This window comes from Colias philodice, chromosome 14, assembly GCF_061535455.1.
Source record: "Colias philodice isolate Cphi_HAF_F1 chromosome 14, ilColPhil1 Martin Lab GWU primary, whole genome shotgun sequence".
NCBI lineage: Eukaryota > Metazoa > Arthropoda > Insecta > Lepidoptera > Pieridae > Colias > Colias philodice.
The window spans coordinates 5,662,346-5,676,063 of record NC_143099.1 but is presented as its reverse complement, the minus strand read 5'-3'; the positions used below and the strand labels follow the sequence as shown (position 1 = coordinate 5,676,063).

Genomic DNA, 13,718 nt, shown 5'->3' with positions numbered 1-13,718 from the left:
AACCTAAGTAATCGTAGAAATTTCTAGAACTATTCTAATTCTTATCATTATAGACGCTGACATTTCGTAAATAATTATTAAATAGCACATTGAATAAAAAACTTTAGATGAAATTGAAACTTAGCGTCAAAGAAGTCGGTTAAAAACGAAAGCATCAATTTTGTTGCCAGATTGTTTTCATTTTTGTCACTTTGCCATACACAAAAAAATACCAGTCAAACTTTTGGCGATATCAGTCTGACTCTTTGACGACTTACCTACGTACATGGATAATAAGTATTATTTTAATCATTTTTTTATTCGAATAATTACGAAAACAAACAAAAATAAGATACGGAAATTGCGATATGATTATTTCCCAACTTAATAAAAAAATATGGGCGACGTAGTACATTTTAGAGATAAAGTTCTTATGGCATTTAGGTTAATAAATAATCTCAAAAGAATCACATACCTTTTTTACATAGTGATAATAATACATATCATCTTATTGTTTTAATTGACACTTAAGTACTAAGGACCACACCTATGATTATGACTCAATGCTTTATTTTTTTGCTTCAATTCATCAGGCTTTTTCCTTAGTAATAAATAATCATAGGATTAAGGATTAATATTTGGACAATTTCCGATACATAGTTCTTTACAATATCTTTGATCTGCAGAAAACCCTTAAAATTCCATCTTTCATCCAGACTGACATTTACTTGACTTAATGTCCTGTGAGTCTGTTTTCTTATGGGCATGCTTGTATAAAACTCATCAATATATCTTGTTTCTTTAGCGATAAAAATATCGGGAGGCAAGTTGTACACATAAAAAATGCAGGACCTATGTATAAGTAATACCTATAGTATAATGTTACTAGCTGTTGCCCGCGACTTCGTCCGCGATTCGGTCGTTTTTCGTCATTCGTCGTTTAAAAAAAATACGTGACACTTTATTTTTGAATCTTCTTAATTGTCTCTTATAAAATTTCACTACATTAAAATTGAATACTCTGATAAGAAAATCTTAAAATCATCGAAAATCATAGACATCGAATAACTGAGGAAAACATGAATGAATGTGATTTAAATTCTACATTTCTTAGTAATTAAAATAATAATCTAAATTAAATGTAGATTAACAGTTTGAGCGCACCATTATAGAATATGTACCTAAGTAATAAATTACGTTAGTTTAGATAGTAACTTTACTAAAAACACGATGACTTTCTTTCGCGCTCGGTACCACAAACTAAACATGTTTGTGGTACGTGGCCCGCGTCACTTTACCCCCCACGAGTTCCCCTCCGTTGCTATGCGAAAATACATTCGTCGCCCTACTGTAGGAAAAATTGTAATACTGTGGCCTGGGCGTTATAACACGCTCAGGGAATTCCTGAGTGCTGATAGACTTCCGTCTATCGGCATTTATACCAATTTTATATTAATATCACCATCTTGAGGAAAAGCTTCTAATGTCGATTTAAAACGCATTTATACGGATTAACCTGATGAATTAACATGTTCTAAAATTGTGAAATGAGTTCAGTTTTAAATTCGAGAAATATTGATTTCTTGTATTCGATTATTCGTCGTAGTCGAATACAAAATAATATATTTAAAGAAACTTAGGTTGGCCTTCAGGCAAAAGGGATCCTATCAAATGATAAACTTGACCTTGTATCTTAAAAGTAAGAATGAAAGGAGCATCTGATAATTGTTGAGCACCAAAGGATCATTTAAAACGCAATACTATAAGAGCTAATATTGTCTAAGAACTGTTTAGATTGCACATGTTCCTCTAAAACTTAAAAGTAGTGATTTCAAAGGTTCTGGCGTATCTTCAAACGAAAGCCGACTCCTTACTCCACTTTAAAGCATTACAAAAAGAACATACTACGTTAATATCGCCTATACAGAAGATGATCTGTAATCAATTGTGAGGTTATAAGCAAACCCACTTTTATATTATTTTGTCGGACCACACCACCGAATTTGTAGATTGATCTTCTATGTTTACCTCTAAGTCATTAAGACTATGTCGAAATCTGTCTGCAGTAAGACGGGCCTCTCGCTATTCGTCCGTTTAAAGAGACCAATAGTTTCAATTCTTAATCTTTCATTAAACAAAAATATTAATCGTTCTTGTCTCAAATAATGGTAATATTCGCGTCCCTACTCTAGTCATTGCTTATGCTCATGTTCATCTTCGAGAGATCGAATAATATTATGGTGCATCCTATTATTTGTCAAACGGTCTTCATATTGAGTAAAAGTTTCAGAATTCTCGAGATAAAATATGACGATCGTGATCAGCTGTGAGACGTAATTCCCTCTCAGTGAGGGTTTCGGTCTCACGGGATAGTACAATATGCCATTTGCGATCAGCTGTGAGACGTTATATTATATACCCTCTCAGTGAAGGTTTCGGTCTCACAGGATAGTACATGCCGTTCGCGGTCAGCTGTGAGCCGCAATTCTCGTTGTGAAGCGGTTTCAGGTTCGGCATAACACATGTTGTTTTCGGTCAATAGTAAGCCTCTTATCTCTAACGATCCTTGAGAACTCTTATTTCTCATTTTCTTAACTTTGCTCGAATTTCGATATATAAAGATTTTTTAGGTGGCACTGATGCGGGTGAATAAAAATTAAGTTAAAACGGACTAAGAGTGTTATAATCTCAATCATCATCATCAATACATATAATAAAATTGTGGAAAAGTGATGTCTGTACAATTAAAATATGTAGAAAAAAATTAGCAGGTGTTATTATTATCGAGAAATCGAGAGAAACCATTTTTTTCTCTTAAAAGCTCCCCCCATCGCACTTCCCGAACTCCGATTGACCGTAATTTATTTTTCCTTACATTTTTATCATATCCTTTTCTAATGGGTTTCATCCTACTGCGATTTTTTTTTGTTTCAAAAATTATCTACCCTGGTGTATAGGTAAATTTTCCACATAAAATGTCCTTTAAATTATGTCGTATTATATTTTTAACCCCCGACGCAAAAAGACTGGTGTTATGTGTTTGACCGCTATGTATTTCTGTGTGTGTGTGTGTGTCTGTCTATGGCACCGTAGCTGGCTAACAGGTAAACCGAATTAGATGCGGTTTTTTTTGTTAGGCAGAATATTTTCCGACGCTGGTTCTTAGATAAAGTGTATCAAAATTGGTTCATCCACTTATTATACCTACATAGGGGTAAAAGTGGGAATGAAAAAAATGAAAGTTATAATTCATTTTTAAAGATCGTCGGGAAGTTTATGAAATTATTTATTCCTTTATCTATACACTTTTCTTCGTCTCAACGGTTTAGTTACGTGCTCTCTCTCTCTTCAGCCTTTAGTTACGTGCGTGAGACAGGAAAGATCTAATTTGGATTTGTTTCTGGATTTGATAAAAACTGAGTATCGATTAAGCTGATCAGTGGCTACTGGCTACACCATAGATTATTAAAAACATCCGTTTAAGAAAGGAAGGAAATAGAATTTGCTCCTCTCCCCCCCCCCCCCCTGGTTCCTAAAAAATAATATGACATAATTTAAAAGAAATTTTACGTAGAATTAGTTATAGTTAGGCATTTTTGATTTTCGATATTATATACTAACCATAATTTTTAATTACAATAATATGTAGTAACTATTTGGTATAGGTTAGGCATTTCATTTCTTGATTTTCTTTAATAATTTGGTACGTAAGTTTTTTAGCTCAGTTTAGTAAGAAATTTTGATAACAATTCTTTTAATTATTTATGGTAGTACAACAGTACAGTATGGTTGTACGTATTTACTCAATAATTGTATGTTAAGTAGTAATTCAGCATGGGCGTAGCCACGGTGGGGCTGGGTGGGGCGCTTACCCTGGCTTTGATCTGGTAGGTACTAATTGTGAAGGGGAGTGGGCGTGGGCGTGGGATTAGGACTGAACGTGGCATATGGCGTGGGAGTGCGAGTGGGCGCGGGAGTGGGAGCATGAAAATAAAAATGATTTTTTATTGTTGCCCCACCCTGAGCCCATGGTCATAGGTCCCATAGTCACTATTCCACGCGAACGAAGTCGCGGGGACAGCTAGTAGACAAATATAATCAGAAAGCTTTGAACTCCTAAGCTCAACCATAAAAGATAGACATTTATGATGTCGGGAGATATTTTTTATATAATATGGAGAACATTTCTTTCATACTTGATTTCTGTGTAGCTTTAACCATTAAGATACACGCATTAAGAACGCACACGCGACGAAAGCTTAAAAATGGAGTTGCTGCTCTGCTCACGAATATGAAAAATAATTGTACCAAGTTTCGTTTAAATCCGTCGAGTAGTTTTTGTTTCTATAACGGTTATACAGACAGACAGACGGACAAACATTTTTGACGTCGATGTCGATCTCTAATCACCTCGTGATAGTTATTTAGGAAATATATTTCATGTGCAGAATTGACCTCTACAGATTTAATATAAGTAGGTATACATATATTTAGATTCCAATTTCCATGTAACGTTAAATTCGACTATACAATAACTAACAGACAACGCAGGTTACTCTCGTTTCCGTAAGTTGAGGCGGCTACATATTCGGTCCTAATAACATGACTTTTTGTGAACGAAACGACAGCGCGGTTTAATTCGATGGCAACACCATCAGAAAAAAGGAAATATTTTTAACTTTGAAAAAATATTATGATTTACACTATTAATACTATTTTAACATTAACACAAAATATAAGACTGTGAGTGTGTAAAAATAAATCCAGCTAGTTTCACATCACACTTATGTTTATAATTAGGTATACGACATGAAAATATATTAATTACCAAGCAATAATCATACAGATAAATACTGAACAAAAGTATTAACAGTCAAAGTATATTTTTACTAACAACATGTAAATGATGAAGGAATAATAATTATCAACGAACTAACCTTTTTGTATTAGAGTCCCGCCTCGTGATCGAATTATTAAAACACGAAGATTTTTAAAAATGTAACCAATGAACACAATCAATATTAGATTAACTGTAATGGTGTCTAGTTTGAATTAAAATATTATACATCTACCCTCACTTTTAAAAATGTAGTATATTCACACGAATTATATAAGCGCACCTTATAGGGAAGGGAAGATTTATTATGGGTTAAAGAGATAAATAAATAAATAACATAATTATATTTAAATTATTAATTTTTAACATTGTGTTCAGTAGTGATAACATGTAAATTGATTTGATTTTTACGAAATCTCATAGATGGCGCTGAATCAAATTTGTCTTTATAGTACTAAGATTCATTAAACAGTTTCTCTGCCCAAATTACGTAAATGACGTAGTTTTTATAGTGTAAAGCTAGATAATAGCATGGCTTACTCAAAAACAACATTTAAACATGAGTCTTTAGATTGTACGCTGTCGTAGTACACGGAATACGTAAGAAAAGTAAAGGTTCACAGCTCCTCCCCCGGAGGTGATAGCATGATAATATGTTTAAAAAAACCTCACACGACCTGTTAGTAATATTCATGCAAAATTTGAAGTCAATCTATGCAGTACTTTTCGAGATTAGCTCGGACAAACATACAGACAAACAGACAAACAGACAAACAGACAAACAGACAAACAGACAAAAATTCTAAAAACTATATTTTTGGCTTCTATATCGATTATAGATCATGGATTATGTATTCTTTTAAAAAAATATTCAATGTACAGTTTTGACTTTCCTACGATTTTATTATATGTATAGATATGATCTATGGTTTAAGTAATGGCATGTAATGGTTCTATTTATCTTACGGCCTGCAAGCTTGGCGCTTTCTTTGCTGATAACAATCGAATACCTAACTCGTACAATGCAGTGGCGTTTCACAAATTCATCAAGCATGGTGATCTTCAGTTGCAGCTCCCCTGTTAGCTGGAGCTGTGGTCTGCCAAATAGTTAATAGATTATTTTTCTTTTCTCTCAGTCATTTCTTCCAACTTGAAAAGTGGTCAGAATAAACTTAAAAGTTGTTAACCCTCCATCTTGTAATAATATATAAAAATTCAACTAGTTAGGGATCGAATAGAGGGGTTATAACTTATAAGATGCGTCAAGTTTTTTAACTTCGTCACGTTTTTTTACTTTTTTTAATGATTAGTGACATTTTTATTTTCTTTGAGATATTTTGAGCCTGAGAAAATTACAGAAAGAATACATTCAACGTTCACCATACTTTATGATACAACATCCTATACAAACTATCGCCTCGTCAGAAATCAAACCAAATCTATTGCCAGCTCGGGGGACCATTATTTACAGATTTAATTACCTACCCTGTAACTAAGTTGTCATGTGTTTCTTTTAAATATATATACATTTTATACACCTTATGAAATTGACATTAAGAAAAGCTTTATTGGAATTTTATTAGAGGGCCCGATAATATTGAAATCTACGTAATAGATGGCGTAATTTAATCAAAATTATATGTAATCAATTTATTAATCCAAATTAATGAATAATAATGACAGAGCACTTTTGAACGGACTGACATAAGTCTCATTAGATAATTAAATATACGCGATTGAAGATAAAATAGTTTTAGATAATATTATATGAACTAAAATTTTGCATTTCACTTAAATATTTTATATATTTGCAATATGAAGTTTTATTTTTAAACTACAATTTTATGAAAAACAGAAGATGAATATTGTAGAACTTTGGGTTCTATAATTTATTTTCAAAGGTCATTTTCATCAGGTTAACTTTAAAATAGTAAATACCTACTATTCATACGAAATAAGGAGAGATAGTTTTGTAATCTTTCATTTTGAAACCAACAAAAGGGGCGCTACACATTAAATATTTTACGATCGGTTAAATTTATCTGTTTCTTTTGATAGTTTGGCGATACATACAACATATTTAAATAAACAAGATAAGAACAAAACACCATCTGCTTCAATATTGATTTTAAAACTGAATGGGTATCTTCAGCTCATCTTGCGATCATAATTTCCGTCTCTTATTTTAAAACAAATACGTATGACGTAACAGTACGAAATATTAACCCGTCCATACAGTTTATGGGCGTTTGTCCACTACAAGGAATTTTACGGTCCGGCATTCCGATTTTTTACGGTCCGGTATGGCACGCCATTAATCTAAATACTAGCTTGTGCACTATACGTAATTTTACTGTCCGACATTTTACTTTTCCCTATTCCGGATGGTTTTTTGTGTCTACGAGTCGCTGTAGGTATAATTGTTTTCGAATGCCCACTTGCTTGGATTTTACTGTTTTTACTGCATATGCCAATTAAAAGCAAGCTCTTGTTTTACTTTCTCTTAGTTGGCAATGAGATTTGAGAAGTCGGTATTGTTATTTTATATACATTGACCAAGCATTGACCTATAATTATTATCTAAGTAAGTGTTCGTAAGTTAAAGTTCAAGTGGGAATAGCTTTAGCTCCTCGTCACCGATTAAAATAAATAAGTGAAACACGCATTTTAAATCTCTTACGGAACTTTACTTTTTATTATAACGAAGTAATATAATATTTCACCTTCTATATTTTTTACTCGTTTCTTGTAAAATGCAAAAACAATCATTTATGATAGCATTATACCGCCAAACTTCCTTGAACTGAACCGCACTGATCCGAGTAAAGACGGACAGGTGCACAAGCAATTCATCGGTTTTTTCATGCCACACCGGACCGTAAAAAATCGGAATGCCGGACAGTAAAATTCCTTGTAGTGCACAAGCGCCCTAACTGTACTTAAAACATTACTCATCGTTGCAATACCCGTAGTAGAGCGACAAGGTTCCAGCTGAATAAAGCTCCTAAAATAAATAGTGACACACGCCTGCAAAGATTTCACGGCACACGTGGCCCGTATCACGCAGACATCCAAGTCAGGTTGTATTTCTTGTCATTTGAAATGTTAATGCCAGCAACCTGCGCGGGGGCACGTCGCGTTCTGTGGGCCACACCCACATTGCAGGCCTGTCAATTCACTTTACGAAACAGTGACTGTACGAGATAAAGTCCCGTCTGAATAATCCTGTGGACGTGTATTGGACATATAATTTAATTGCGATAAGATCAGTAGGTATTGTCTCTTGTATGCAATTTAAAACGAATAAAATCTAGTTGATACATAAAAAGGAGAGCTAAATTTACGGGTACACATGCTCAGAAGTTTTAAGTTCAATTAAAATAACATTGAAAGTGTGTCATAATAATTTAGGGAAAACAAAAAAACAGTATTTACCTACCTAATTATAAAATAAGTATATTTTAATGAGAAAATGTAATACTCTCTCTGTGACTCTATCTCTATTTGATGTTAGCAAATTAAACTCGTGCAAATTATAAAAAAATATACTTCATTATTTATGAGCTTAGATTGTTACTGTTATACTATTGGAAATTTGAATTGGAAAATTGGAAAAATGTAGTCTATAAGTTTAAATTACAATATATTATTGGAATAACGTTTAAATGTGTCAAAAACTTTCACAACTGTGATTCATTTATTTGAAAATCTCCTCATAAAGATATAATATATTACCCTTTAAGTATTTTTATGATAATCGTATTAGTTAAACGCTTAATCAAGCCTTATCTTGAAGGTGCGCGACAGTAGACGTTTTAGGATATAATTCGCAGCTTGATTTGCAGCATCTACCCTCATTGACGAAACAAACCGGTGCACTCAACAGTGTTCTTAACGTATAGTCCGTGCGAGTATGTACAAGTATTATTTAACGAAGCTCTACCTTCCAAGCAGAATGTTCACTTTATCAGGGTCGCTATTTATTTAATTTTTTTGTTGATTGCAACTATTACACGAAGTTCCAAACTATGTATGTAATGAAATAACATTTCATCCATATTCAAATTTGCCGCGCTTCGCGCGTTCATGTTATTTTCGGATTGACGTAGCGGTAAGAAAAAATGGCGAGAAGGGATTAAAGTATTGTGTGTTGGTGTGCAACAATGTGCAAGGGATATAATTGGGGATTTATTATTATATGTGGACTTTAAATGTCGTTTCTTTGTATTTTCAGGTGAGAATAGTTGTTGTAGTAACAAACTGCTTGTATTTTAAAATTGTGAAACTATTAAAATAAAAACTTTGTATTTTCAGAGAAACAAATTGGTTTTCATTGAAAATCCTCAATAATATATCTTATAAAACGACATTTTCGTTAACTAAAAGAAGATGGACCGATTGCAATTTGAGTTTACGATGATAGCTTCAAATGATGGCAAATCCAATGTGTTAGCCATAACCTCAATTACTACAGAAGAAGGAAAATGCTATGTCTTACCTGATGATCTGAAACCGGTCATTCACCATACATATATTGTTAAAATGAATCTGAAAGGGGTACCAAAGCCAGAACTGTGAACAATAATTCAATTATTGAAGTAGATATGAATACTAATAAAAAAAACGAGTAAGTACACCATTAATCAAAATCAAGCTTTTGTTAGAAAATAAAATAGAAGTAAGTGGAATTTATGATTCAGGCTCACAGATCTCTTTGATAAATTCAAGACTGATAAAAGTAAAAGAAGATAAAGATAATGTTAATGTTGCATATATGAAAACGGTTAATGGTGTGAAGAAAACAGATGGCTTGATAACAATTAAAATAAAAATATTTGATTTGGAAGAAGAAGTGGATGTATATGTTGTAGAAAATGAAGATTTTGATGATTTTATAATCGGATTGGATATGATACAGAAATTCAGACTAACTCAAAATGAGAACTTGCAGATAGAACAAAAGAAAATAGTAAATAAAAAAGACAGAATACCTAAAGAGAACGAAAATAAAAAAAAATATAAAAAGACTTTTGCAATAAACTTCAATGAACATATAGAAACAGAGGAATTTATAAGTATGATTGAACACTTAGATACTGAAAAGAAAATTGAGATAGAGAAAATTATAAAGGAATTTAAAACAATTTTTGCTAAAGACAAGTATGATATAGGATCAGTTAGAAATTATGAAGCTCACATAGACTTATTAGTCAATAAATACTGTAGTAAAAGACCATATAGATGTACAATAGAAGATAAATTAGAAATTGAAAAGCAAATATCCATGTTACTAAAGAATAATTTAATAGAAGAATCTTACAGTCCTTTCGCTGCTCCAGTGACAATGGCATTTAAAAAAGGTGACAATAAAAAATCCCGTTTATGCATAGATTTCAGAGAGTTGAACAAAATTGTTGTACCGCAAGCTCAACCTTTCCCATTAATAGATGATTTAATTATTAAAACTAGAAATTGTAAATATTTTACTACACTGGACATAAATTCAGCATTTTGGGCAATACCACTAAGAGTGGAAGATAGAAGTAAAACAGGATTTGTCACACAGGAGGGCCACTACCAGTGGACCTGCCTCCCTTTTGGCTTGAAAACATCACCAGCAATTTTCCAGAGAATTTTAAGCAATATTCTAAGAAAACACAATCTTACAGGATATGCAGTTAACTTCATTGACGATATTTTGATATACTCGTCCAACTTTGAAGAACATTTGAGACACATAAGAGATGTATTAGAGGCAATAATAAAAGAAGGCTTTAGATTGAAGTTGCAGAAGTGTACCTTCGCTTCAGACTCGGTAAAGTACCTAGGACATGTAATTCAGCACAATTCGGTAAGACCACTTAAAGACAATCTGATCTCAATAAAACATTTTCCAACCCCTAAGACACAAAAGAACATTAGACAATTTTTGGGTAAAATCAACTTCTACCACGAATACATACCAAGAAGCGCAATTATTTTAGACCCATTACATAATTTATTAAGAAAAAATGAAAAATTTGTGTGGTCAAAGAAGTGTGAAGAATCATTTAATCAAATAAAAAATTATTTAAGCTCTCAACCTGTGTTGGAAATATTTGATAATGACTTACCGATAAAAATTTTTACAGATGCATCTTTAGAGGGTATTGGGGCAATATTAAAACAGACACAACTAGACGGCAAAGACAAACCGGTGGCATATTTCTCAAAGAAACTGAATGAACCTCAAAAACGAAAAAAAGCTATATATTTGGAATGCCTTGCAATGAAAGAAGCGGTTAAGTATTGGCAACACTGGCTCATTGGAAAACAATTCACTATTTATTCTGACCACAAACCTCTAGAGAATATGAATATTAAATGCAGGACGGATGAAGAATTGGGAGACCTTACATATTACCTATCTCAGTATGATTTTACAATAAAATATATACCCGGCAAAGAAAATGTTGAAGCTGACTGTTTGAGTCGAAACCCAGTATTAGAATCAGAAGATAACAAAGAGGACCTATTGAAAATAGTTAATTTAATACAGATAAAAGATGTAATTGAAGATCAAGAGAAAAATGCAATAATAATAGAAAATAAACAAAATCTTATACACAAAAATGAAATATACTACAAAAAAATAAAGAAAGATGAAAAGATTATCCTCTCAGAAGAATTCAGTAAAGAACTTATTAAAAAGGTGCATGAAGATTTATGCCATATTGGTATCAGACAATTGCAGAAAAAGATAAGCCCTGTATATACAGCTAAAAATCTAACAAAAAATATATTAAATATTTGTAAAACATGTGAAATATGTATAAAAAATAAATCGAGATGTCAAGGAAAATTTGGACTAATGTCACAACTGGGACCAGCAACAAAACCGTTTGAGATAATGTCAATAGATACTATCGGTGGCTTTGGAGGATCTAGGTCAACAAAAAAATATTTACACCTTTTAGTAGACCACTACACCAGGTATGCATTTATTGTAACTTCTAAAACACAGAATGCAAGTGACTTTATTAAACTAACAAAGAAAGTACTCGAGACAGATGAGATTGGAATAATTCTAACAGATCAATACCCGGGCATCAACTCCAGAGAATTTAAACAATATTTACAGGAAAACAACATTACATTAATATTTACAGCAGTCAATACACCATTCTCGAATGGCTTGAACGAAAGATTAAATCAAACAATAGTCAATAAAATAAGATGCAGAATAAATGAGAAAAATAACAAGAAAACATGGACAACAGTAGCAAGAGAATGTATACAGAAATATAATGAAACGGAACACTCAGTTACAGGATTTGCACCAAAATACTTACTTGATGGTACAAATGTCACTATTCTACCAAACGAAATTAAAACAATACAAAAGGAAGACAAGTGGATTGCAGATAGAAGATTAGCATTAGAGAATACAATAAAATCCCACAATTACAACAAGAAAATATTTGACAGAAATAGAAAACCGCTAGAATTACAAATAGGGAGTGATGTATATGTGGAGAATGGAAACAGATTAAATAGAAAAAAATTAGACGAACTATTAATAGGCCCTTTCAAGATTTTGGAGAAAATATCAAACTCCATCTATAGGATTGACACCGGAAATAGAAAAACAGAATCAACACTATTTCACATAACTAAATTACAACCAGTAACAGCAGAATAATATGAAGATTACGTTTAGGATATAGATATATTATTTAGAATTTTCACTTTTGGGGGGGGAGATGTAATGAAATAACATTTCATCCATATTCAAATTTGCCGCGCTTCGCGCGTTCATGTTATTTTCGGATTGACGTAGCGGTAAGAAAAAATGGCGAGAAGGGATTAAAGTATTGTGTGTTGGTGTGCAACAATGTGCAAGGGATATAATTGGGGATTTATTATTATATGTGGACTTTAAATGTCGTTTCTTTGTATTTTCAGGTGAGAATAGTTGTTGTAGTAACAAACTGCTTGTATTTTAAAATTGTGAAACTATTAAAATAAAAACTTTGTATTTTCAGAGAAACAAATTGGTTTTCATTGAAAATCCTCAATAATATATCTTATATGTATTATTTACGATATGCATTCTCTTCATCAATTTCATATCCATCATTTTAACTCAATACAGCAGTTGCATTATTTCTTAAACTTTATCATCACATTCCAAACATTTCGCAATGTGTGTGTTGCGTTGCGATTATTGCGTTATTTCGAAGCGGCATTGCGTGAAGGGCGTCACGTGAACAGCGGAGCATAGAACATACACGATACAGCGGCCGGAGGAACGGTGCGGTCGGGGGCCGGGCGTGACGTCACCGGCGGGGCGCGGGCGCGGCGCGCGAGGCCGAGGGTGTGGTACTGTGGTGCACATGCGCCAGCCGCCTCGCTTCAAGGTGACCCTCGACTATCAAGTGCCCCTCGCTCGCAGCACGCTCCGCTCCTTTCACTTACGAACGGCTCTATCAAACGGTTTAGACGAACCGGTATTCGCCTGAACGCGGATATCGCTTTTCTTTGTGCCCAGTGGAATTTATGACAGCAACCTGTGGACTCCAACGCTCCTCGTTCATCACCTCTTATCACAGTCCGCGAGACTGACAAGACAAATCGATATGCGTCAAGCGCGAGACATCGTAAGTAGAGACAAATATTTGTTAAACATCGAAAATATTCCAAAACACTATATGATTCAGGAATGTTAGTTTCGTCCTAAAGAATCTAAAGAATATTTTATTTCATTTATGAGAAATATTTTCAATTAGTAAATATAACACTACCTACCATTTTTTGTACTAATTATTCGGTAATACTATGCCCAAACACAAGGATGCTGAAAATAAGGTTGAACATCTAAATATTTTTATTGCCATATTCCTATTATAATTACCTATGTATT

General features: G+C 33.1%; 1 protein-coding gene and 1 long non-coding RNA gene across 3 annotated transcripts in view; one reads left to right on the top strand and one right to left on the bottom strand.

Annotated features, from left to right (window-relative positions):
• Positions 1 to 13,718, top strand: part of Hex-A (Hexokinase A) — a 34,208-nt gene that overhangs the window by 893 nt on the left and 19,597 nt on the right. The window contains exon 1 of one of the 2 annotated variants that reach the window (XM_089703664.1): positions 13,244 to 13,455. The exons of the other annotated variant lie outside the window; for it this stretch is intronic. Within the exon in view, the coding sequence (XP_089559790.1) occupies positions 13,435 to 13,455 (21 nt within the window). The 5' untranslated portion in view covers positions 13,244 to 13,434. Of the gene's footprint in view, positions 1 to 13,243; positions 13,456 to 13,718 lie in introns of those variants that run through there. 2 annotated transcript variants of the gene reach the window in all.
• LOC149482859 (uncharacterized) overlaps positions 1 to 13,718 on the bottom strand; it is a 32,143-nt gene that overhangs the window by 4,927 nt on the left and 13,498 nt on the right. The gene's annotated exons all lie outside the window — the stretch shown is intronic.